The sequence below is a fragment of the Nycticebus coucang genome, chromosome 6 (assembly GCF_027406575.1).
Source record: "Nycticebus coucang isolate mNycCou1 chromosome 6, mNycCou1.pri, whole genome shotgun sequence".
Classification (NCBI taxonomy): Eukaryota; Metazoa; Chordata; class Mammalia; order Primates; family Lorisidae; genus Nycticebus; species Nycticebus coucang.
In genome coordinates, this window is record NC_069785.1 from 134418827 (window position 1) to 134445726 (window position 26900).

At 51.2% G+C, this 26900-nt stretch overlaps 1 protein-coding gene across 2 annotated transcripts in view; it reads right to left on the reverse strand.

Annotated features, from left to right (window-relative positions):
• The window catches only part of ST14 (ST14 transmembrane serine protease matriptase), a 44511-nt gene that overhangs the window by 7233 nt on the left and 10378 nt on the right, over positions 1 to 26900 (reverse strand). For both annotated transcript variants that reach the window (XM_053593854.1, XM_053593853.1), the window contains exons 2-16: positions 12398 to 12557; positions 12011 to 12138; positions 11731 to 11801; positions 10564 to 10721; positions 10347 to 10382; positions 9881 to 10121; positions 6369 to 6508; positions 5744 to 5841; positions 4819 to 4928; positions 4593 to 4723; positions 3059 to 3163; positions 2640 to 2750; positions 2386 to 2499; positions 1939 to 2061; positions 978 to 1164 (exon numbers count right to left, since the gene is read on the reverse strand). In XM_053593854.1, the coding sequence (XP_053449829.1) occupies positions 978 to 1164; positions 1939 to 2061; positions 2386 to 2499; positions 2640 to 2750; positions 3059 to 3163; positions 4593 to 4723; positions 4819 to 4928; positions 5744 to 5841; positions 6369 to 6508; positions 9881 to 10121; positions 10347 to 10382; positions 10564 to 10721; positions 11731 to 11801; positions 12011 to 12138; positions 12398 to 12557 (1913 nt within the window). The remainder of the gene's footprint in view (positions 1 to 977; positions 1165 to 1938; positions 2062 to 2385; positions 2500 to 2639; positions 2751 to 3058; positions 3164 to 4592; positions 4724 to 4818; positions 4929 to 5743; positions 5842 to 6368; positions 6509 to 9880; positions 10122 to 10346; positions 10383 to 10563; positions 10722 to 11730; positions 11802 to 12010; positions 12139 to 12397; positions 12558 to 26900) is intronic.

The window sequence follows — 26900 nt, forward strand, 5'->3', positions numbered from 1 at the left end:
CATATGAGGCCGGCACCCTACTCACTGAGCCACAGGCGCCGCCTGCGAGATCCCATTTCTAAAAATAGCCCCAGCTACTCAGGAGGCTGAAGCAAGAGACTCACTTGAGCCCAAGAGTTTGAGGTTGCTGTGACCTATGACACCACAGCACTCTATCGAGGGTGACAAAGTAAGACTCTGTCTCAAAAAAAAAAAAAATTAGTAAAAAAGACCACATTCAGGTGATCCTCATGGGCTGCAGCAGCTGGGCATGGCTAGCGCTCAGGCAGAGCTCTTCCCAATGCTGATGCAGTAAGTCTGTTTATCCCCCAAACACCCTGCAAAGGAAGGCTGCCCCTTTAAGATGAGGACTCAGGCACTGGGAGTTAAGTAACTTGTCCAGGATCACACAGCTAATATGTCTGTCCATCACAGGTCAGAGTCTGAAGCCAGACTGTGGATGCTCTCGGCACATCACACCCCCTCTTGGCAATGCCTCACGTGATGATTCAGCAAGGTCTTCAGGGTAACCTGCCCCCTGCCCCCAACACAAGGAAGATCTGAGCCCCCTGGCCCAGCTGACAAACACCCTCCCCCTCTGCCCTCAGTTTAGACACCCTGCTCGTAAAGGTGCTCCCAAAGTCTCTTGGGCAGAACTCTAACTCCATGCACTGGGTCTTATCCCATCCTGTGTTGAGCATAGCAGAAGCTGATTGCACAGGCTCGAAATCAACACACCTGTGCTCTGGTCTGACCCTGCCACTTAACAGCTGTGTAATTCCAAGCAAATGTCTTCACTTCTCTGATCCTCAGTTTCTATAAAATGAGAATATAATCAGATCCGCCTCACTTGTTAGGGAAGTTGTTAGGAGAGCGGGTACCTAAAGACAGTGAGTTTTAATTATTCCTATTACTAAGCCCTGTCCTGGGATATCTGCCTGCAAGCCAGCCCACCTGGCGTGACTCACAGACACTCTGCTGCACACCCAGCAACCCACCTGAATCCTTTCTCATCAATGAAGCAGTGAGCTGCGGACACCAGCCAGCTGGGAGAGATGAGCGAGGCCCCACAGACGTGGCCCTGGCCCCGGGCGTGCAGGCTCACCTGCCAGGGCCACTCTCCTACTTCTGCGTCCACGCCCCCAACAACCCGAGCCTGTTTGGTGAATGACCGCAGCCCGCAGTCTGCAGAGGAGGCAGAGAACCACAGGACAGAGAGTCAGGGTGGGGGCACCAAGCCGGGGACACACACCAGGTGCAGCAAGACCCTGCTCAGGGAAGTCACTTTTTGGTGTGCACAGTCCTGCTGGAGCAGGCACCACGTAAGGGACCCCACAACTATCTCGGAGCATCACAGACCCTCTGATGCCACCTGTTCCCTCTTCTCCCCAGCTCAAAGCCCTCACGTTCCCACCTCTCCATCCTACACAAATATGGTGAGGGGCCTGTAGATTTGAGTGTCGTTTGCCTGGATGTCCTCACTGAATGCTGAAGGGCACAGCTCGCAGAGCAAATGGGCGACATGAAGTCACAGAATAGCTGCAGCTGTTCTCAAATTTAACCTGTGGCCCCGTACTTCAGAAGCACACAGAGGTTGCAGATTTAACCATGGGTGGGCAAGGGTGAAACCCTGTCCAGTGCTTGGGCAAGCTGGGCTGCTCTGCTCCGGCCTCTCCCCCATGCCATATCTACAGAGTAAAGGTCAGCCAGCACCCCAGACAGGGATCAGAGAGGAGGACATGCTGACTGCCCCAGGCCTCTCTCCAGGACCGCAGCTAGCCTGTGGGGCAGTGCCTTTGTGCCAACTGGCAAAGCCTTCTTTCCTCCAGGAGATACCCCCTCTCACCCAGCACAGAGCTGGGTGATGGAGCTGGAGAACTGCTGCCTCCTGGTGCACCCTCGGGTGGGTGCCTTGCGCAGTGAGCGAGCTGCATAACCACATTCAGGGCCCCTGCTCACCACAGTCCTTCTCATCCGAGCCGTCACTACAGTCCGTTGTCCCATCACACTCAGGGTTGCCCTTGCTCACGCAGAGCCCATTGTGACAGCGGTAGGTGTGTTTGGTGCAAGGGATGACTCTCCCTGTTCAAGGAAGACACGGGAAAGAGATTTGATCTGCAGCACCGACCAGAAGCTGTGGCGAGTGCCAGAAAGCCCCAGACAGCACCCTGCGTCCTGCCCACCTGACGCCCTCACCCAGGCCCAGTGTCCCTCCAGCCCCCCGCTATAGGTTCTCCGCTTCTTGGAAGATTCTCCCCCATCTGACGCCCTTTCTTGGCACACCGAACACACAGGTGGTCTGTGTTTGTTACACTCTGGGTGCGCTTCCACAGCTGCTCCTGGGAGGGGAGCAGCTTCACTAGGAGAAAAGCCCCCAAGCAGGAAGTGGGCGGGGCTGAGCCTCACCACTCTCGCAGGAGGCCTCGTCTGACCCGTCCCCACAGTTGTCCTTCCCATCACACTGCTGGCTCTTCGGGAGGCACTTCCCGTTGGAGCATTTGAAAGTCTGGTCCGGACAAGCTGGGGACACACAAGGATTTAAAGACCTGCCCTGCCCACCTGGCCTAGCAGGGAAGTCCAGGCCTGCCCTGCCCCCGGCACTCTCTGCACCCAGGTCTGCCCTGCCCCCCACCCTCCCTGCCACCACCACAGGCACTCACTGCACATGAGCTCATCACTGTTGTCTCCACAGTCATTCATGCCGTCACAGAGCCAGAAGAGGGGCTTGCAGAACTTGTTCTTGCACGTGAACTGGTGGGAGGCATTGCACTCTACAGCAGGGAGCAGGGTGAGAGCAGAGGCTCAGGGCAACCACAGAGCTGTCTGGGGACCACCTGGAGCTCCCTCCAACACTGGCTGCAGAACTGACGTTGACACTTCCAAGACACCCACTGCCTGCTGCCATGGAGGCAAAGATCTCCAAAGGCAGGAAGCAGGGAAGGGGCCAGGTGTCTCTAAACAGCAGCGTGAGAACACCCACCCGCCACCTCAGGTCTTCCTGCCATGGGGGTCAGCGGTGCAAGCCACAGGACCCAGTGCAGGCAGGTGGGGACAGCCCAGGGCTCCCAGCCCCACTCACTGCAGTGGAGCTCGTCGCTGAAGTCGGTGCAGTCAGCCCAGCCGTCACAGCGCAGTTCCTTCTTGATGCAGCGCCCGGTGTTGCACGTGAACTGCCCCGGGCAGGCTGCAGGGCACAGGGCAGGCTGAGGGGCACGCAGCCACCCACCTCCCTCCCTCAGGCCAGCCTCACAGCCACACTGAGGACCCAGCCACAAACACACAGGGTGGAGACCGGGGTCATTGAGCTTTGGTGAGGGGCTTCCTACACCAGCAGCCTACGTGCTGAGGGCAGGTGTAGGAACCTCCAGCCTGTGCTGGTTGGAGTCCCTCCTCACCACTGTGGGCACAGTGCACGGGGTGGGCTGCGCTTTCAGGCCCTCCTACCGCCCTGTCCTGGGCTGCCAGGAGCCTCTGTGCCAGGGCAGCAGCACCGTGGCTCAGCAGGCCAATGATGCACCTTGTCCTATCCAAATGTACATGACATCCGCTATTTTGTTCATTCTAAGATAGGAGTATTTTCCACATTTCAATGTTTCTGAAGTCAGGAGATATTGGACACTGCTGTCATCAGGCAGGTGACAAAGCTGTGAGGTATCCGCTCTCGCCGCCTCCCCACAGCTACGCTTCAGTTACGGGTTAAGCGCTTAGGTCAAAGGTATTTATTTGTTCATTTAATTATACTTTTGGTGGTAAGTCAAGCAACTGAATTTTACCTTAAATTTGGATTCCTAAGTTCAGTTAAAGTATCTTTCAAGAAGTTATTCTTATGACACAAGGTTGAAATTAAAAAATCGTTATGTAAGTGGAAGAACTGCTGTTCACACAGCCAATAGCATTTATTTGTTTGTTTGTTTGTTTGAGACAGACTCTCACTCTATTGCCCAGGCTAGAGTGCTGTGGCGTCATTATAGTTTACAGCAACATCAGACTACTGGGTTCAAGCCATCCTCCTGCCTCAGCCTCCTGAGTAGCTGGGACTATAGGCACCCCCCCACAACACCTGTCTACTTTTTCTTTCTTTTTTTTTTTTTTTTTTTTTTAGTAAAGACAGGGTCTCGCTGTTGCTCCAACTAATCTCAAGCTCCTGAGCTCAAGTAAGGAGCTCTTGCCCTCCCACCTCGGTCTCCCAGAGTGCTACAATTACAGGCAAGAGCTGGTGCCACATACCCCACCAGTATTTTCTAATAGTACGTATACCTAAAATGTACACTATTAACCCTAAAGGTGCTAAAAAGACAAAGACAAACACAGATCAAAGTCACAGCAATACAGAACCAGAGGGACAGATGGCCCAGAGGAACTCTGGAGAGGAGTGGCCAGGCTCCAGGTGCCTCATGCAGGGACTTCAATCCGGAAGCATACACCAGCAGCCACCACCAGTCTGCTTTGATAAATGCATTAAAAGTAGCACCTTGTCCTCAAAAAGCTACTAGAACAATAAGCATCTCACATCTCCGCTATCTTAGAATCAAGAAAGGGTGATGCTAAGGAGGTAAGTGGACGATGCCTCTTGCCCCGTCCTCTGATCCAGCCCCCTAACGACATGTACTCACGGTCACTGGAGTCATAGGAGAGGTACTCAGCCAGGAACCCGGTGTCTGTGTAGGATTGATCCGAATGGAAGCGAACTGTGATCTTGTTGCTCCTGCTGGTGACCACAAACTGGGGCTTCTCTCCACAGTACCTGCAGGGGTGGCTCTGGGTGAGCAGGACAGCTCTAGGTACACAGCTGGCACTGGGTGTTCACGGGACCACCCCCCCAGGCTCCCGGGGGCTCACCTCTCCCCATTGATCTCCACGTAGTCCTTGGGGCAGGTACCCAGTGGCACGTTGGGCTCCAGCAGGTAGAAAACTTTGAAGCGCAGCTTCACGTTTTGGTTGTTGGGGACCTGGGGAGAGGGATGCTGCTGGGATCTGTGTCTCCTTCCCTCTTCCCTTAACCCCAGGATGTCACATGCCCAGGGGGATTGCATGGAGCTGGGGGAGACATCACTAAGGAAGGAGGGACACTGTTCATCACTGAAGAAGCTGGCTGTCCACAGACAGGGTCTCGCCCTGTCACCAGGCTGGAGTGCACTGGCATGATCACAGCTCCCTGCAACCTTGCACTCCTGGGTGCAAACGAGTGGGACTACAGAAGTATGCTGCGATGACGGGCCAATATTTCTAATTTTTGTAGGGAGGGGGGTCTCGCTATGTTGCCCAGGCTGCTCTCCAACTCCAAGCCTCAAGCACCTCAGCCCCCAAAGGGCTGGGATTACAGGTGTGCCCAGCTAAAGGGAGTTTTACTAATAAAGCTCCCCCAGCATTTTTGAGGAAAAGAAGAGACGGCTCTCTGGGATGACATGGGAGGCACATACAGGTGCGACTCTCTTAACTCACTGCCACCGAAAAAGCGCTTGTTCTGTGTTCCACACACACTCTCTGATCGCACCCTGACTGCACCTCTGACACTTTACCCAAGGGCAACCTGGAGCACAGAGGCTCAGTGACCACCAAAGGTCTCCAGTAAGTCGCTGGTCGAGGAGCTGGCATCTGAGTGTGGGCTGAGCTGCAGTGGGAAGGGCTCACCCTGCCCACAGGCCTCAGACGTGCCGCCTCTGTGGGGCCCCTCCAGAGTGGCGTCTTCCCTTCCTTTGCCCCGCCCGGAACACCCACCTCTCTCTCTCCCTCGCTCCCTCCCAGTCACAGCCCCAGCTCCTACCTCAATGTCCCACATGCAGTCCATGTTGGGTGGGTAGTGGCCCGGGTAGAAAGGGCTGCTGAATGTCCCTTGGGTATCACGTAAGTAGCCACCACAGCCTGGGAGAAGAGGCAGGAGAAAGCATGAGGATAGAGGGCTGCTCTGCCAAGCAGGCGGCCAGAGGGGGCTCCTTGCCCTGAGGTCTCAAGCTGCCTCCTGGGCACCTGCACACTAGGCAGCGTGGTGCTGGGAAGCTTTACGGGGGATCCTGACTTATTATGTTGCCAACATGCCCTTTCGCTCCAGCTTCAACCTCTGTCACTGACCTGGCCCAGTTTGCCAGCCACAGGGTCTAGCGCAGTGGTTCTCAACCTTCCTAAGGCTGTGAGCCTTTAACACAGTTCCTGTGGGTCGCGACCCGCAGGTTGAGAACCGCTGGTCTAGTGCATCCTTGCATCTAGGGCCTTCTGGATCCTTGAGTGCGGCTTCATGACTGAATCCAAATTTTACAGCACAAAGCCATTTGTTCTCATAAATTTGGATTCAGTCAAGGGGCCATACTTGAGGATCTGTGGGGCCACATGCGGCCCTGAGGCTGTAGGTTCCCCATCCCCCTAAATTCTCTCCCTGCCGGGCCCTGCCTTACTGCTCATCTTAGGCAGCTGGAAGAAGGTGGCCTCAAAGCCAGGATTTCGCCGCTCTGTATTGGTTATCAGCGTGACCAGCAGGACGTTCTGGGAGGAGAGGAAGGTCAGGTTGTAGGACGGAGGGTAGGTGCCACACAGCCTGCAGGGCAGAGGGCGGGCATTAGGAGAGCAGCAGAACCCCAGCTGGGACCCCATCCCCTACCCTGGTCCCATCCACAAAGGCCAAGGGTGGAGTCAAAAAGACCATCAGGCAAGTCCCACACACAACCACTGACGCCAAGTAAGGATTTAGGGATGAGACTGTTCATCTTTGTTTAAAATAGCAAAGCTGGGAAGGGAGAGGATGGGCGGAGGGAGGGTGATTGGTGGGATTACACCTGCGGCGCATCTTACAAGGGTACATGTGAAACTTAGTATGTATAGAATATAAATGTCTTAACACAATAACTAAGAAAATGCCAGGAAGACTATGTTAACCAGTGTGATGAAAATGTGTCAAACAGTCTATAAAACCAGTGTATGGTGCCCCATGATCTCATTAATGTACACAGCTATGTTTTAATAAAAAATAAATAAATAAAATAAAATAAAATAGCAAAGCCCTAGGAAGTGTAACTGCCTACCAACAGAGGACTTAGTAAATAAACTAAGGGCTCAATAGTAGTAGTAACACCACCACTGGCACAGCGCTCAGTGTCTTATAACCGTTAACTCACAACGTTCACAATTATGAAGTAGGTTCTATCATCCCCACCTAATGGATAAGGAAACTGAGGCACAGAGAGGTTCAGTAACTTGTCCAATATCCCACAATTAATAAATAGCAGCCCTTGGATTTCAACTCAGGCATTCAGGCTCCAAGGTCCACACTGTTAACAACTGCATCACCACGACTGTGTCCCCTGCTTCTAAACAATATGGCATTATATAACTATTAAAAACCATGCTTAGGTCAAGAACACTGGCTCATGCCTATAATTCTAGTGCTTTGGGAGGCTGAGCCGAGGCAAAAGGATTGCTTGAGGCCAGGAGTTCAAGACCAATTTGGGCAACATAGTGAGACCTCATCTCTACAAAAAATAAAGAAATTGGGCGGCGCCTGTGGCTCAAGGAGTAGGGCGCCGGTCCCATATGCCGGAGGTGGTGGGTTCAAACCCAGCCCCGGCCAAAAAATAAATAAATAAATTAATTAATTAATTGGCCATGGTGGTACATGCTGGGACACGCCTGTAGTCCCAGCTACTTGGGATGCTGAGGCATGAAGGTTGCTTTCGCCTGGGAGTTTGAGGCTGCAGTGAGCTGATTGCACCACTGCATTCCAGCCTGGGTAACAGGGAAAAGACTCTGTCTTTAAAAACAAACAAACAGCAACAAAAACCCATGCTTAGAGACAGGGTGAGCGATTTGAAAAGATCATCATAATATACTTCATCTTTAAAAAGCAAGTTACAAAACTGAGCATACACTCTTATCACACAAGCTAACAATGATCCTATTTCTAAACATGTACACACAATAAAAACGTCTGGGAAAATATACACCAAAAGATGGAACCGTGGGGGGGTTGGGACTCAGTAAGCTCCCACCTAACAGGTACAGTGAGGGGGTATATGTCACACCTCCTGGGTGAAAGACTCAAATGCAACTTGGACTTTTCCTAACAAATGCAAACAATGTACCCTCTTATTAATCCAAAATTTAAAATAAATAAGTAAAAATAAAGAAGTAGGAGATCACCGTGATTTGATTTAGAATGTAAATCACAGTGAGGATTCTCACCAACTTTATTGCATGAAATTGTACAAAACAGAAATACATAACCAAAAAATGCCTAGGAAAGGAGCCCACAGAAATACAACTGAGATGTTCTATTTAACAAAATCTTTAGTCCTCGGCAGATGAAGTAAACAAGTGTCACGATAAGACCTGAGTAGAATTGTGTGTGCAGGCTTGAAAAAATCGGTTCTCTCAGATCCTGTCAACCCAGCAACTCTTCTAGTAATTCGGTTTAAAAAACAATGAGGTGGGCGGCGCCTGTGGCTCAAAGGAGTAGCGTGCCAGCCCCATATGCCAAAGGTAGCGGGTTCAAACCCAGCCCCGGCCAAAACTGCAAAAAAAAAAAAAAAATGAGGCATGTGTGAAAATCTGTACCTACATCTGGCAGTATTGTGTATGACAGTGAAACACTCAAGGCTATCAACATCCAATATGGCTTATGTGTGTGACAGTGAGACACTCAGGGCTGTCTACATCCAATACGGCTTATTCTGATAGTTTACTTTGATAAAGCAAAATATAGACCAATTAGATCTCCCCCCCCAAATTTAACAGAGGTGTATTTGTAGGTAGTAAGATGACGAGTGACATTTTCCCTTCCCGATTTCTAATTATTTATTGGGATCACATATTTCTTTGTTGTGCAATTAATAAATTAGAGAGAGAGAGAGAAGTCCTAGCTGATCAGCTGTGACAGCAGATGGTCCTAGCTTGTTTGGGGGCCAGAATTTTAGCCATTAATCACAGAAGTTGGCCCAGCTCGTTCCCACAGAGGGTAATCGGAGGCTCTGGCCCACTGAGTCAGAGAGAGACAGTTCACCTCCCCCAGCTGCACCCCTGGGTGGTGGGTGTCCCTGCTGAACTGGAGCACTCAACTCAGTGCCCCAACCTCTCAGCATGTGGATGAATCATCTTTTTTATTTTCTGTAATTCTTTGACATCTGGGGCCTTGCTGACCCAGAGAGACTGACCCCCCAGGGCCAGCCCACGTCTGGAGATGGTAAAGGACTCACCTGCAAGTGAACTTTTCACTTGCAAACAAAGGAATCCAGTCCCCCCAGCCCCTTCCTCTATTAAGATGTCACACTCAGGGCCAGTATTCCTTACCCTAATCACCCCAGGGCCAGTCCCAGACAAGGAGAGACGGCTCCTATACTCCACAGACCTCCGAAATTATCCAAACAAGCCAGTCCTAAGCCTGTTCGTAAGCCTCATCTTGCCTTTCCTGTGTAAACCATAATAAAGGCTCTTGCTCACGTTTTCCCCTCATTCCCACCGCCTCCCCAACAGGCCAGGAGTTTCCCTCTGTGGCCCTGAGTTTGGGCTGTGCCCCTCCTCTTGGACCTGTGAGTAACACAGCTCCTGACCTGTTGGCCTGACCATCTGAATAATAACAAAACCGGATGTCACGGGTCGTGGGCTGCGCCCTCTCTCTGCTAATTAAAGGAGGCACACGCTGTGGGAATGGATTTGGCATTTGAAGCGGGGAGGGGGAGGCTTCCCGCCCTGGCCGAGCCGAGGAAATCATCCCCCAGACACTGCACCCGGGCTCACACTGAGGGCCACACATCTGTCCTTGCTGCCTGGACGTTTGGCAGCAGCCTGTGGCCGAGAGTCCTGAGCTGTGTCCCAAACCTACACTGCGATTGGTCCCGAAGCTGGCCCTGCAGGGGCAGCTGCTCACCGCCCACAGCACCCCCAGCCCTGCTCCCCCCACCCCTCCCTAGATACTCACTGCACCAGGGTGTGGGGTTCCATGGGACTCAGGGTGTTATACACCGTCACCAGGTCACTGCCACGCTCGTCGCACGGAGCCAAGTCAAAGCTGCGGAAGGTGAGGCTCAGCACGGAGTCTGCCTCCCCGCGCAGGGCCCACTGGCAGCGGGCGCGGGCCGGGTAGGGGCTGTCGGGGAAGCCGGGCGTGGCGAAGCGCGTCAGCTCCCCGCTGCGGGTGTGCAGAGCGAAGCTGCAGCTGTCTGTGCAGGAGACAGGGAGGAGGGCTGGGGTGCGGCAGGCCGGGGGCGCCCCGACACCCACGGGGGTTCATCCCAGGCCAGGCTCCTTGGGAGGCCCCAGGCTTCCCTGGACCTAGAGCAGAGCCTAGAAGAGGCGAAGGGCTCAGCATTGAACTCCCCTCCGCACCCCAAGGTCTGGCCACATCCCTCCTCCTCTCCACCCACAGGAGGACCCATGTGACTCACTGTCCTGGGTCCTCTGCAGTGTTCTGGGATCAGTGGCTGAGAACGAGGAGAGTAAGGTGCTTACTGATAAGATCAGTTTCCTTATTCCCGCTTCCTTATTATGGTAAGGGAGGAGCGCCAAGCAGTCGTCTCTCAGGGCACCGGGCTCGGGTCCCCCAGCCATGGTCCAGGTCCCAGCCCCCTGCCCCCCTGTCCCCCACTGTGCCCCCTGACTCACGGAAAGCGACCACCGAGGTCAGCACGAAGGAGTGCCCGGCCCGTGCGCGCGGCGGCAGCGTGACCACGCGCTCCTGGGCCATGGCGCGCTCAGCGTCGTCCACCAGATGCGGCGGGATGCGGAACTCGGACCAGTAGTAAGCGATGATGCTGCCCTCGCTGGGGGGACAGAGGCGGGGCTGAGACAGGCTCCGGGCACACCCTTCCCCCACACCCGCCCTGACTGCCCCAGGGGCAGATGGACAGCTCGGGCAGCCCAAAGGGGCTCCCAGGGTCTCTTTTGCACACCCACCCTCCCAGCCCTGTACAGAGATCTGGCTCCTTTGTCCTCTGCTCTTAGGCCTCCATTCAACCCTATCGACCAGGCTCAGGTGCAGAAAATAAAACACATTCGAGTGTGGCCACTAGCCTGGGCACACCAAGGAGCCCTTCCTATGCTAGTTTTCTGGGGATAGGAATGAAAGGGGATAGGAATGGGACCTGCCACACAGCATTGCTCAGAATTCAACTGCAAAATAAAAAGTATTGGGGGAGGGTGGCGCCTGTGGCTCAGTGGGCAGGGCGCTGGCCCCATATACAGGGAGTGGCGGGTTCAAACCCGCCCGGGCCAAACTACAACAAAAAAATAGCCGGGCGTTGTGGCGGTCGCCTGTAGTCCCAGCTACTCGGGAGGCTGAGGCAAGAGAATCGCCTAAGCCCAGGAGTTGGAGGTTGCTGTGAGCTGTGACGCCACGGGGATAAAGTGAAACTCTGTCTCTATAAAAAAAAGTATTGGGGGAATAAAGTCTATTTTTAAAAAGGGGAATAAGAAAGTATGTTTGAAAATTGTGCAAGCACAGAAAATGTGAGGAACCCCTGACCCCTGTCTGAGCACCCCACTCCTCACTCACATTGTAAAAATAATGCCTAAGCTCAGCCATTGCTGGCAGAGCTCCTAACACTGCACATGCTTTTGGGTGCCTCATCCTGGCAACACCGCTAGGGTCACTCCTGCCCTGGAGACAGAAGGGCCAGGCTGTTCAGTAACTTTCGGTAAAGACAAAAAAAAGACCTGCCCTGACCTTCCAAGCGGGACCTCCAGCTTCCCCTGCCCGCCCTGCTGCAGGTCACAACACACACTGAACCCCCACCGACTCCATCCCCCCCAGCCTGGTCCCCCTGCACCCACCTGAAGGCAGTCACAGCTGACTCCTTGTAGTAGGGCCCCAGGGCAGGGATTCTGCTGTACAGCAGCTTTAGCTGAGACAGGAGACAGCATCACAGCAGGTCACAGCAGGCCCCAAACCCTAGCCACTCCCTCCCCTCCTGTGACCTGGCCCCTTCCTAGGTCACCCCCCATCCCCAGGGACCTGGAAGTAAAGGTGAGGGGGGATGTCCTTTCTGCCGGGTGGGTTGGGGGTGCCAGAGCAGACTGCAGGGCCAGCGCTGGCCCCAGGGGCTGGACTCACCGCGTCCTTCACCTTGTTGGCCAGGCTTATAAACTCAGGGGAACTGGAGTTCTCATAGGCTTCCAGAAAGTTCTCGTTTGTGATCCTCAGGTAGCCATTGAAGACCTTCTGGACCTGCATATTCCGGTCTGGGTAAGAACAGAAGGAGTGAGGTAGGGAAGTGGCACTACCTTGCCTGTCCCCCATAGCTCCCCTCAGATCCCTGCGCCAGTGGGTGAGAGGAGGGGCCAGCGTCTTGAAAGGGCCTAAGGAGTCAGCATCCTAGACCCCTCACCCACCCCCTGCCCTCCCTCCCGTCCACAGTAGGTGGCCGTGGGTCTGTCCACTGAGAGGAGGGATGGTCATTCCCACCTTACTGTCCCCAGGGCTGGCCCTGGCTTTACTCACAGTGGAAGTGCCACACCATGAAGCCGACAATGAGGGAAACCAGGAGAATGATGGTCAGCACCACCACCAGCACCACCCAGTGCCTCGGGCCATGCTTCTCTACCTTCTTGGCGTTGTTGACTGGCAAGAACTCCACGCCTTCCTCAAGGCCATTCATGTTCTAAACAGAGGGAGGCACTGGGACTCAGACACCCGCACCCGACAGCCTCCCACCCCTGCTCTGGGAAGGACATTTACGTTTTTTGTGAGGTCTCACTCAAAATGAGAAGAAGAGGGCTTCCCCCACACCAGAGCCCCATGCATCCTGGCATGCTTCGGAGGAACACAAGGGCCAGCATTCCTGACCATGCCTCCCAGCGTCCGGACAGGACCAGGAGAGAATGATTTAAGAATTATTTGTTTAAATTAAAATGCAATGAAGAGCTGGGCACGGTGGCTCACGCCTGTAATCCTAGCACTCTAGGAGGTCGAGATGCGTGGATTGCCTGAGCTCACGGGTTCAAGACCAGCCTGAGCAAGAGCAAGACCTCATCTCTAAAAATAGCTAGGCATTGTGGCGGGTGCCTTTAGTCCCAGCTACTCTGGAGGCTGAGGCAAGAGGATCACTTGAGTCCAAGAATTTGAGGTTGCTGTGAGTTTTGACACCAGGGTACTCTACCAAGGGCAATAAAGTGAGACTCTATCTCAGAAATAAATAAATAAATACATAAATACATAAATTGCAATAAAGGGGTGTCTAAACCCAGTCATAACCCACCCCTTAGGCGAGTCATCATCGGCACAGGTGGACACCCAAAGTAAGGAAAGCGACCCTAGTTCAGGGGCCATAGGTGGCACCACACTGCCCCTCCTCCAGCAGATGCAGCCCCTTCCAGATTCCATCCCCACCATTGCCTGGCCAGGAGTCCGAGGGTGACATGTCAACTGCATGCCCTACCCAGTAGCCTTGCCCTGCCAATGTTCAACCAGCTAAAAGTAAAAGAGCAGTAAACCTAGGCAGTTCTGCAGTGCTGTCGTGGAACAAACTGCTCTATGTTTAACCTTAAGTGCCTCAAGGTGAAGTGAGAGGGCCAGGTCTCTGCTGGAATCCACACCCATGCCCAGACCCAAGGGAGTGAAAAGCAAACAAACAGAACTTACAACAGGGTGGCAGCTCCCTGGGGTCCTCCCTGCTGGGAATGCCCAGGAGGAAAGGCACCTGGATATGGAGGGGGCTGGTGGGTGTCCCCTGAGCCTGGTAACAGACAAGCATTTCTGCCCCTGACAGCACTGGCCCCAACCCCAAATTCCACAGGTGTCATGTTTGTTTCCGGATATAGTTAGTTTCTCTCTGGTGGTTACAGCATAACTGTTTAGATTTATTTCTTGACTTGTCACATTTACACATTAGTAACTCGTTGCTGCAAAAGATTCTCCTGATTCCACACACATTAGGATAGCTGTGTCTCCGATTTTCGTTTTCTAATTATCACCCATAGAAACACACCTAGAAGCAACCACTCAAAATGCTTTCCAGCTGCTTAGAATTTATCTCCATATATCTAAATAATATGCCAAGACCACTGCTTGTTGACTCACCTATTTAAAATATCATCAACTGACGTCCTATTATGATAATGTGGATTTTAACGTCCTTCTTCTCCTTCTGTGCCCCTATCTTCCTAATAGTTACAGAACCGAAGTTTTACAAAATTATATCTACAGCTGGGCGCTACATCTGAGTGGTTAGAACTCTGGCCCTGTGCACCAGGGGCAGCGGGTTCGAACCCAGCCCAAGCCTGCATAATAAAAAAAATGAAAAACAGAGTCCATACTCTGTTTTCACTATTTTCCTTTTTTTTTTTGGAGATAGAGTCGCACTTTGACACCCTCGGTAGAGAACTGTGGCACCATAGCTCACAGCAACCTTAAACTCTTGGGCTCAAGTGATTCTCTTGCCTCAGCTGGGACTACAGGTGCCTGCCACAACACCTAGCTATTATTTTTTTTTTCCTTGCTCAAGCTGGTCTCAAATTCCTGAGCTCCAGCAATCCACCCACTTCAGCCTCCCAGAGCGCTAGGATGTTTTCATTATTTTCATTATTATACTGTGAAAATATTGTTCATTATTATGTTTTTTTTTCCTTTATAATTTATTTGTTTTTCCTGCTGCAAATTTTCTTTCTTTCTTTCTTTATTGAGACAAGAGTCTTACTATGCTGCCCTTGGTAGAGTGCTGTGGTGTCACAGCTGACAGCAAACTCAAACTCCTTAAGGCTTACGTGATTCTCTTGCCTCAGCCTCCCAAGTAGCTGGGACTACAGGCGCCCACCACAAACTTTGGCTGTAGTTGTCATTGTTGTTTGGCAGGCCCAAGCCGGGATTCAAACCTGCCAGCTCCAGTGTATGTGGCTGGCGCCCTAGCCGCTGAGCTACAGGCACCAAGCCCCTACTGCAAATTTTCATTTATGTGGATTTCTTTTTAACATACAGTCACAGGGCTGGGCACAGTGTCTCACACCTGTAATCCTAGCACTCTGGGAGGCTGAGGTGGGGAGGATTGCTTGAACTCAGGAGTTCAACACCAGCCAGAGCTGAAAGTGAGAGCCTGTCTCTATTAAAAATAGAAAAATTAGCTGAGCATTGTAGCAGATGCCTGTGCTCTCAGCTACTAGGGGGGCTGAGGCAGGAGGACTGCTTGAGCCCAAGACTTTGAGGTTGCTGTGAGCTGTGATGCCACTGTGAGACTCTGTCTCAAAAAAAATACACTCTAATCTTTACATATACTCTAAGAGTTCTATAATACTCTCCTTAATCCTATAAAATCTATCAAATAACTTATTTCATTTTCTTCCTGGTGGCCTCCCTTCTAGAGCTCTCTGTCCTTTCTCAGTGGTTGTCTGGAACTTCCTTCACCATCGCCCTGGGAATTTCCTAAATCTCCTTCTGTGCTAAGACCTGTATTTCTTAGATTCCATGTCTTCATCTCTCTTGGTTAACTTCATTTTCGAGGAACAGTCTTCAGTAGCTTCCTGAGAGGGAATTTTTTTGATACTTTGGAAGGTTCTGAAAATACCTTAATTCTACACTCACATTTGTTGACAGTTTGGCTGGATATAGAACTATAGGTTTGGCTTGGTGCCTGTAGCTCAAGCGGCTAAGGTGCTGGCCACATACACCAGAGCTGGCAGGTTTGAATCCAGCCTGGGCCTGCCAAACAGCAAAGACAACTACAATCAAAAAATAGCCAGGCGTTGTGGCGGACGCCTGTAGTCCCAGTTACTTGGAAGGCTGAGGTGAGAGAATTGCTTAAGTCCAGGAGTTGGAGGTTGCTGTGAGCTGTGATGCCACAGCATTCTTACCCAGGGCAATAGCTTAAGGCTCTGTCTCAAAAAAAAAAAAGACCTATATGTTTAAAATCATTTTCACTTAAGGCGGCACCCATAGCTCAGTCAGTAGGGCACTGGCCACATACACCGAGGCTGGCAGGTTCAAACGCAGCCTAGGCCAGGTTAAGAAAAAAACAATGACAACTGCAACAACAAAAAATAGCCAGGCATTGTGGTAGGCGCCTGTAGTCCCAGTTACTTGGGAGACTGAGGCAAGAGAATTGCTTAAGCCCAGGAGTTGGAAGTTGCTAAGAGCTGTGATGCCACAACACTCTACCCAGGGTGACAGCTTGAGACTCTGTCTCAAAAAAAAAATAATAATAATAAGAATAAGAATAATAATTTTCACTTAAAAGTGTGGAGCCTCTTCTGTTTTTTAGCTTCTAATTATGCTTTGAGAAATCTGATAGTATAAATAAATCCATTATCTTTTTTACTTATGACTTAATCTTTCTTTTTCAGGGATATGCTTTGAATTGGACCTTTACATTTCATTACGTTCACTGCTCCACATGCCCTTTGAATTTGGAAACTTGTACCTTTCAGTCTAGGAAATTTTCTTATTTCTTTTTCTTTTTTTTTTTTTGAGACAGAGCCTCAAGCTGTCACCCTGGGTAGAATGCTATGGCATCACAGCTCACAGCAACCTCCATCTCCTGGGCTCAAGCCATTCTCTTGCCTCAGCCTCCCAAGTAACTGAGGACTACAGGCACCCGCCACAACGCCCGGCTATTTTTGGGTTGCAGCCATCATTGTTGTTTGGTGGGCCTGGGCCGGATTCGAACCCGCCAGCTCAGGTGTACGTGGCTGGTGCCTTAGCCACTTGCGCCACAGGCGCTGAGCCAGAAATTTTCTTATTTCTTAGAGTATGTCCTTCCTTTCATTTTTCTCTGGTCTATCTTTCTTCAATCCCTATTCTATTTATCCTTTCTCTGTATTATCCACCTCGTTATTTTGACCTTTCTATTGAGTTTTTCATGTTTTTGCTATAAAAATTTTAATTTCCAAGTTTCCTGGTTTGAATTTTTCCTCTTTTATGACATCTTTTATTTGTTTCATGGGTGAAAAATCATTTCCTCTTTTATTTCTAATGCACCTTTTCTCTGTTTCTGACTTTCTCTTCCATGTTGAAGTCTTTCCTCAGATGCCTGACGATCCTTGGTGATTTCTTGCCTTTAGGAAGGAGCTCCTAAAGGCTGTTTGGGAGCTTGTTGTATGTCTGTGGCTTGTCACAGGCGGCTTCAAGCTAGGCCACCAGTGGCTAAGCAAGACCTTTTATACTGGGCACTCCCAATTCTTAGGCTACATAGATCTTTCTCAGGGGTGGTTCAATTGCTCCAGAGAATTTTTTTTTTTTTTTCTTTTTGAAACAGAATCTCACTACGTCACCCTGGGTAGAGTGCCATGACGTCACAGCTCACAGCAACCTCCAACTCTTGGGCTTCAACTATTCTCTTGCCTCAGCCTCCCAGACTAGTGGCACCAGCCACAACACCCAGCTGTTTTTTTTTTTGTTGTTGTTGTTGTTGTTTTTGCAGTTGTCATTGTTGTTTAGCAGGCCCTGGCTGGGTTCAAACCCACCAGCCTCAGTGCACGTGGCCGGTGCCGTAACCACTGTGCTACAGGGAATAATTTTTTAATGTTCTGGCTGGAGTGATTTAAACTCAGTCACTAGCATTCAGGAACCTATGGAAAAACAGACTCTTTCCCCCATTTTTTTCACCCTCACTACAGCAGTGGTTCTCAACCTTCCTGATGCCATGATGTATTTTCATTGTTACAAAGGGGTCGCAACCCACAGGTTGAGAACCGCTGCTGTACAGCCTTCCTCTGTTCCTGGTGTCTTGACAGGTACAGTAGCTCATGCGGGTAATCCCAGTACTTCAGGAGGCCCAAGTGCCAAGACTTTTTAAGCCCAGAGTTCAAAACCAGCCTGAACAACACAGTGAGACCCTATAAAAGATAGAAAAATTAGCCAGGTATGATGGTGCGTGCCTATAATCCCAGCTACTTGGGAGGCTGAGGCAGGAGGATCACTTGAGTCCAGGAATTGGAGGTTGTAGTGAGCTATGATCACTCCACTGCACTCCAGTCTGGGTGACAGGAAGAGACCCTGTTTCCAAGAAAACAAACAAAAAAAAATTGTCAAAAATTTGAAATAATTGGGAGTAAATCTGACAAAAATGTACAAAACCTGTATGCTGAAAAACTCCAAACATTGCTGAGAAGAATTCTAAAAGAACTAAATAAAAAAGGCCGGGCGAGGTGGCTCACACCTGTAATCCTAGCACTTGGGAGGCCGAGGCGGGTGTATTGCCTGAGCTCACGGACTCAAGACCACCCTGACCCAGCGGGAGACCTCGTCTCAAAAAATAGACGGGTGTTATGGAGGGCACTTGCAGTCCCAGCTACTTAGGAGGCTGAGGCAAGAGAACCGCTTGAGCCCAAGAGTTTGAGGTTGCTGTGAGCTGTGACTCCATGGCACTCTACCCAGGGGCGAAAAAAGGAGACTCTGTCTCAGAAAAAATTTTTTTAAAAACCCTAAATAAAATAAGCAAAATATGATGTTCATGGATCAGAAGACTCCTTTTGTTAAAACATCTCTTCTCCTCAAATTTATCTTAGATTCAATGCAATCTTCCACAAAATCTCAGCAGGCTTTTTGTAGAAACTAACCAGCTGACTCTGAAATTTCTATGGAAATTCAAAGAACTCTGAAAAAGAAAAAGAAAACTGAAATCATACAATCTGGTTTCAAGACTTATTAGTAAAGGCAATGATTTTTTAATTTTGAAAAGCATCTATTTTGTTTCCAAGGGTGACATTTCATTCTTTGAAGGTTACTTGTTTGAGAAGCCTTTTCTTATTTTCAGAATGTGATTACCTTCTTGTTCTTTCTTACGACTAGATTTTTTTAGGGTATCTTTGGAACTTTGCCTTTCTATTTCAGGCTGCAGATTTTCTTTAGATGTTCGATGGTGCTTGGTTGTTTAACCATATTTATGAATGACAAAACAAAAAGGTTTCAGCTGGGCTTTCTGAACACACTGTGTGGGTGTGCACAGGTGTATAAGAAATGTAGCAAAGGGCAGTGCCTGTGGCTCAGTCGGTAAGGCGCCAGCCTCATATACCGAGGGTAGCGGGTTCAAACCCAGCCCCGGTCAACCGGCAACAAATAAATAGCCAGGCATCGTGGCAGGCACCTGTAGTCCCAGCTACTCGGGAGGTTGAGGCAAGAGAATCGCTTAAGCCCAGGAGTTGGAGGTTGCTGTGAGCTGTGTGCAACCGGCAACAAAAAAATAGCCGGGTGTTGTGGCGGGCACCTGTAGTCCCAGCTACTCAGGAAGTTGAGGCAAGAGAATCGCTTAAGCCCGGGAGTTGGAGGTTGCTGTGAGCTGTGATGCCACGGCACTCTACCGAGGGCCATAAAGTGAGACTCTGTCTCTACAAAAAAAAAAAAAAGAAATGTAGCAAAATAATAATGCATTACGTTGAGGTGTATTTACAATTTATAGAGCAAATTAACAACTGTTTTCCTTCCTAATCCTCACAAGAACCCTGCAAATCGTCCAGGCCTCTCTAGTGCTATCACCCATCTTACAGGAAGGGAGAAGGGATGGTTTTGTAAGGACACCTGCTCTCAGTGGCAGATCTGGCATTGGATACTGAGTGTCTGCCTCCCAGGGTGGTCAGCTTCCACAGTCCAAGAGCAAGGATTCAGGAAAATGGGAAAGCAACCAGACGCTCCTATAGGGAGGGGGGAGGCAGCCAAGACCAGGGACAGCGGACCCCAGAGGCCACCCAGGCAGCCGCGGAGCAAGGATGTTGGCAGCGTGCGGCTCAATGCAGGCCTCGGCCCTCCCTGCAGTGTGATGAGTTCTGTGGATCCCGCAGCCCAGAAGGGCTGTTTAATCAGTAACTCGCCTGCTTTCTTTTATAACTTTAGTTCTTGGCTCCATTTTCAGGCCTAACAGAGATCACCTCATGTAACCCCGTCATTTTATTGAGAAGGAAAATGAGGCAGAAAGAGAGGAGTTAGCTGGTCCAAGGTCAGCGAACTCGGCACAGCAGCAAAGCTGAGGCCAGAGCCCAGCTCCTCCCACTTGCTCTGGGGTTCCAGGCACATGCGTGGTCAGCCTCTCAGCTAGGGAAGGGGCCACGAGGGGGAAGGAGGGGCAAGAGGACTCAGGAGGCTCCCTCTACCTGGTGCAACTGCACACCTAGTAGGCCACAGAGCCAACCCAAGATACAGTTTGCCTGTGCCTGTGTTTGCCTCTTCCATCTTTCTTTCTTCAGAGTAAACATACATGTAGGTGCACACACGCATATCACATGCAGGTACACACACCTGTCTGCAGGTGCACGCATACACACGTCTGTAGGCACACACACGTCTGCAGGTGCACACAATTATCATCTGCCGGTGCACACACACACACCTGCACGTGCACAGACATATGTATCTGCAGGTGCACATACACGTATGCAGGGGCACACGCACACACATCTGCAGACACACACACACACATCTGCAGGCACACACACACATCTGCAGGCGCACACACACACATCTGCAGGCTCACACACACACATACGTAGGCGCACACACACATCTGCAGGCGCACACACATCTGCAGGCGCCCATACGCACACATCTGCAGGCACACACACACATCTGCAGACACACACACACATCTGCAGGTGCACACACACATCTGTAGGCGCCCATACACACACATCTGCAGGCACACACACACATCTGCAGATACACACACATCTGCAGGCGCACACACACATCTGCAGGCGCACACACACACCTGCAGGCACACACACACCTGCAGATGCACACACACATCTGCAGGCGCACACACACATCTGCAGGCACACACACACATCTGCAGGCACGCACACACACATCTGCAGGCGCACACACACACCTGCAGGCACACACACATCTGCAGGCACACACACATCTGCAGACGCACACACACACCTGCAGGCGCACACACACACCTGCAGGCACACACACATCTGCAGGCGCACACACACATCTGCAGGCGCGCACACACACATCTGCAGGCACGCACACACACATCTGCCGGTGCACACACACATCTGCAGGTACACACACACACATGCGTAGGTACCTACACACATCTGCAGGCGCACACACATATCCACAGCAGCGTGCCTTGAAGCACACCACAAACACCCGTACAGGCGACACTCTTGTGGCCTCTTCCCACCTCCCAGCCCTAGTTAGATTCTGGCTCCATGCCACTCGGACAAGGGAGCAGGGAACAATTTCCACAGTGGTAGCTGGGAATAAGGGTTTAGGGTATGCACAGAGTAGAAATCCTGACAGGATAAAGGGGAGAGCCCACAGGGCAGGTTGTCCAGACCCTCAGACGGTGCCATTCTCACCCGCGTTTCTAAGGGGAGAGGGGGCAGGCCCAGGAACCCAGGAAGAGAGACTGTGGAAGCCTGGAACAGGGTATTTCCTGTTGTCCTAGGCATACTAGTCCAAGTCTTTTGCATCTTCCCCCGCCCCGGCTAAAAAAAGATTTACATTAATCGAAGGTCAAATAAAAGATATGTTTATTTGATAATGTTAAGAAAAATAATGCAGCTAACCTACTCCCACTGAGAAACTCACAACTCACCAGGGCTGAAAGCTAAATGCTGAGCTAACAAAACTCCATGTCTAAGTCAACAACAAATCCTCCCACTGAGAGAAACCCTCTCCTGGCTCCCCAGGAGCACACTCATCACTGGGAGCAACTCTTCAGTGCCCATGACCCTGCTGGCTCTGAGGACAGGTGAACCCAAAGCCAGAACTTGCCCTTGGTAACTCAGAGCATAGTCCTACTTAAAGGAAACCACCTGGTTCAGTACCTCTATCTATTTTGTTTTGTTTTGTTTGGTTTTTACCTCTATCTACTTTTATAAACAACACTACTGACTGTCCACAAAGCCACACAAGATTCCAGCTGAAGCAGATGGAGAAACCCAAATCTTCCTGCCAGACTGTTTTATTTTATTTTATTTTATTTTATTTTATTTTATTGATACAGAGTCTCACTTTGTCACCCTTGGTAGAGTGTCATGGCATCATAGCTCACAGCAACCTCAAACTCTTAGACTCAAGTGATTCTCTTACCTCAACCGCCCAAGTAGCAGAGACTACAAGTACCTGCCACAACGCCCAGCTAGGTTTTCTTTCTTTTTTATTTTTATTTTTATTTATTTATTTTTTTTGTAGAGACAGAGTCTCACTGTACCGCCCTCGGGTAGAGTGCCGTGGCGTCACACGGCTCACAGCAACCTCCAACTCTTGGGCTTATGCGATTCTCCTGCCTCAGCCTCCCGAGCAGCTGGGACTACAGGCGCCCGCCACAACGCCCGGCCATTTTTTTTGTTGCAGTTTGGCCAGGGCTGGGTTTGAACCCGCCACCCTCAGCATATGGGGCCGGCGCCCTACTCACTGAGCCACAGGCGCCGCTCCCAGCTAGGTTTTCTACCTTTAGTAGAGACAAAGTCTCACTCTGGCTCAGGCTGATCTCGAACTTGTGAGCTCAGGCAATCCCCTCCTGGGCCTCCCAGAGTGCTAGGATTGCAGGCATGAGCCACCGCACCTGGCCCAGACTCTCTTTTAAAGATTAGTCCTCGGCTGGTGCCCGTTGTTCAGTTGGCAGGGCACCGGCCACATACACCAAGGGTGGCGGGTTCAAACCAGGCCCTGGCCAGCTAAAAACAATAATGCAACTACAACAACAACAACAACAAAAATAGCCGGGTGTTGTGGCGGCTGCCTGTAGTCCCAGCTACTTGTGAGGCTGAGGCAAGAGAATCTCTTAAGCCCAAGAGTTGGAGGTTGCTGTGAGCTGTGATGTCACGGAACTCTACCCAGGGCAACAGCTTTAGACTCTCTCTCAAAAAAAAAATAAATAAATAAAGGTTATTCCTCAATTGGCTAAGGTTGGGTGTGATCTGCAGGGGAGGTGCGAGGTGAGCCTGGAAACATGAAGAGGTCACTCAGAGTCACAAGGAGTGACCACAAAGGGCAGCCACATGAGCATGGATAACCTGCTTCTGCTGCTGAAGATCAAGGTCAAGGGGCAGAGGTGACACCACCAGCTGGTGACACAGGTTTACTGCTCAGACCTGAGACAAGGACAAGGGTGTCTGGACGCATGTCCATGGATATGTGACAAACGCTGTTGACCTACACAGAGTACCCACCCAGCAGATGAGGCAGATTTCAATCCCATGATGTCAGCACCACCACCAGGGTCCTAGACCATAAACCATCCCTGTAACCGTTTAAGCAGAAAAAGAGGGTACAGCCTGAGCATCTGTGACGATTTCCATGGAGGCATTCTGTAGCACATCCCTGCCGGCCAGCTCTGCGTAGATCCAGGCCAGAGTCCCCAGAAACTGGCTCAAGGCCACCTCAGACGCATGACAGACAAGGATGACTTCCAAAAAACGAACACTGTATTTGTCATAGGTACCAAAGTGACGGTGCAGAGAGGTCTCCATTAGGTTGCTGGTTATGAAGGGGGTCTGTCTTCAGCCCACTTAGAGGGGCTCTCTCCAGGGACACTACCAGCCACAGGGAACTCAGACAGCCGGCCGGGGGTGGGGGGATGGAGTGGGCATCGGTCCCTCCGAGGCTCCTGGGCTGTGGCAGGCGTGGGCTTCACCCAACCTGCCACAGCCCCACACTGGGCCTAATCAAGGAGGATTTGATTGTTCATCATGGGATGACCAAGAAGGGAAAAGAAAGCCCTCTCACCCACTCACCAGCCAGGGTCAACTGATCTCTCGAGAAGCCAGATTCTCAAGAAGCCCACAAGGGGCTACTGTTCCCACCGATCGCACCCCCAGCGTTTCCCAGACTTGTCTGATCATGAAGCGTAACAATAAAAAATAAACTAAGACAAACAGTGCCAGTGCCTCAGGTCGTTCCTGGGAACTGAAAGTTTCAGAAGCGCCACCTGCAGCTTCCAGGAAGCTCCCCTCTTCCCATCACCAGAGTCTCAGAGCATCTATTTTAAGTAACCACCTGGGTGCACAGGGCCTGCCGGGCGGGGCTGGACTCTGCTTCCTCGCCCGGCGGACCCTCCCACAACTGGTTACAAGCATCTGTCTCAGAGTCCCTGAGGCTGTCAGCAGAGGCAGTCACTAGTTTCCTCCTCACACACACTCCACTGTGGCTCCCGAGAAGGCCTGGCCAACTGGTGATGGACACTCTACACCCCCAACCCTCTCACTCTTGCCTTTTGACCTGTCCTCACCTGCCCCACCAGAAGGAGCTGGAAACAAGTGGGGCTGCGGGGCCCCAAGGAGGATCTGGAATTATCTGTTGATCTGTAACCCCAGCCTGTGAGAGGAACAAAAAGCTGACCGGCAGCCAATACTCCCACTGAAGGAAGTAAACCAGAAGCCTCCACACCTGGTCAGGCCGTGAAGGAAAGTCCCCCAGGGGCCTGACTCAGCCAATGGGCACTGTGTCAACACAGAAACCCAGGGGTTCTCTGCCAGCGGGCAGCCGGCTCCAGCAGGTTTCGGGCCATGTCCTGTCCCCAACTCCCAGAGCTGCCCAGGGCGTGGCCCACAGGGCTGGTGGACAGGGAGCCACACACCCGCAGCAAGACCCACGGGGGGGCAAAGAACAGACTCAGGGAGGACTACCTGACAGTCTCTTTCTTTCCCTTTTGGGGGTGTGGGGCATGTAACCAGATGAGGGTCGGGACTGAGACCCCTGAGCCACAGGGGAAAAGTATAATCTCACCGTGCCTCAGTTTCCCCCTCTTAAAAGTGGGTAAATAACCTTTTATGGCCTTTTAAGTAGAACTGTTGCAGAGGATAATTAGCTAATTCCTGCTAATGACAGGGCCTACCTGCCATCTCCCTTTCATTTTGAGCTCTCCACCCACCATCCATCCCTGCCCAAAGCCAGCAGCCCTATTCTTCCCTCTGCTCTGGTGGAGCCATTGGAGTTAAAGTTCAAACATTAAAACAAAATGAAAAACCTGAACAGCACAAGACTCAGGTATGGACCTCAAAGGCCAGGCAGGAAAAAAGCTGGCAGCTCTTTCCGGGAACCTGGGGTGGCTGAGCCACGACCAGTCCACAGCCACCTGCTCCCCGTGGGTCTGCCCCAACCCAAGGCCCCAGGAAGGCCTGCAGTCTCTAATGCAGCCACTCCCTCCACGGAGAAGGCAGGGACTGGCCTGGGAGGGAGAAAAGAAAGCTGGCCAGGTTCTCCTCACCCACCCACAGCAAGGCCAGGTGCTGGCCAGTGGCACATCAAGTTTCTAGTCATTTCTAAAAATACTTCTTAAAACAAGGAAAACTATGGAATACTATTCAGCCATTAAAAAAAATGGCGACTTGGGCAACGCCTGTGGCTCAAAGGAGTAGGGCGCCAGCCCCATATGCCGAAAGTGGTGGGTTCAAACCCAGCCCTGGCCAAAAACCACACACACAAAAAAATGGCGACTTCACGGCCTTTGTATTAACCTGGATAGAAGTGGAACACATTATTCTTAGTAAAGCATCACAAGAATGGAGAAGCATGAATCCTATGTATTCAATTTTGATGAGGACAATTAATGACAATTAATGACATGGTGGGGGTGGGGGAAGGGGAGAGCAGAGAGAGAAAGAAGGCGGGAGGGGTGGGGAAAGGAAGAGCAGAGAGAGGGAAGGAGCGAGGGAGGTGGTGTCTTGGTGTGTGCCGCACCTTTTGGGGGCAAGACACGATTGTAAGAGGGACTTTACCTAACAAATGCCATCAGTGTAACCTGGTTTCTTGTACTCTCAATGAATCCCCAACAATTTAAAAAAGAAAACCTTATTTCAAATGCAATTTTATGCAGAACCTCAAAATACTAAAACAACCAACATGGAGTCCTCAGCTTAAAGCAGCAACAAGACCCAGAAGGCCTCTGGGTCATTCCTTAAGACAATGTCGCTCTCTCCTCCTCTCTCTCTCTCTCTATGTCTCTCTCGGTCTCTCCTCTCTCTCTCCCCCTCTCCCCCCTCTCTCTCTTTCCTTTTCTCTCCTCCTTGACACTGCTTTGCAGCATCCCTCCCTCGTCAACAAAGACCTTTCAAACAAAAAAAAAAAAACAATGTCCCAAAAGACTGTGACAGGGGGTTGAACGCCACTGACTGAGACATCACCTCACCCCCAGAAGGGGTCTGCCCACAGGGCCTCTCCCACCCGGCCCCCTAAAATAACTAGCTTTCATTTCAGATGAGAAGATGAGTTATCAAAAACCAGATATCTAAAAAAGTGGCAGAGCTGAACTGCAGCCTCCATCTGATCACAAAGCCTGGACTATGCGCTCGGGCGCCCTCCTGCTTCTCCTGGGCCGGGACCCTGTAGCCATGACCCTCCTCCCCTTAAATGTTAACTGAAGCTCACAGAGATTAACTGCCTTCAAGAACCCTCTGCAGATCTGGCAGTCCCACTTTTGGGTATTTATCCAAAGGAACTGAAATCAGGATCTTGAAGCGATGTCTGCACCCCCATGTCTGCTGCAAGACTATTTACAGTAGCCAGATAAGCACATAATCTGTGTATAAATAACCACCAAATGCATGAACAAAATGTGGCCTACACATACACTAAGAGATCTTATAGTAAGTGTCCTTCCATCTACAGGCACCTGCCACCATGCCTGGCTATTTTTTTCCCCCCAGAAATGGGGTCTCTCTATATTGCCCAGGCTGATCTTAAACTGCCAGCTTCAGGCAATCCTCCCAAAGTGATGGGAGTTTTGGTGTGAACCACTGTGCCTGGCCTGGGACCCCACAAAACTCTACCTACTACAAAATCCACTTCTTGGGCCCAAGTGACTGGCCTTGGTGTGCCCACCAGCGGGTCAGCATTCCCACCCCTTCAACACTGGTCTGGGGGCACTAGATCCCTCTAAGTCTGACCTTGCCTCCAGCCAGGAGGCTGGTCCCATCCTGCCCATTCAGAATGGCTGGACCCCTCCCACCACCTCTGCTGCCTGCCCTCCAGCACACAGGTCAAGGCTGAGCTCCTTCCCGCCCAGGACTCTTCCCTGGACCACTCCACTCCACAGAACTTTCTCCCTGGGCCCCCCTCCTTTCTG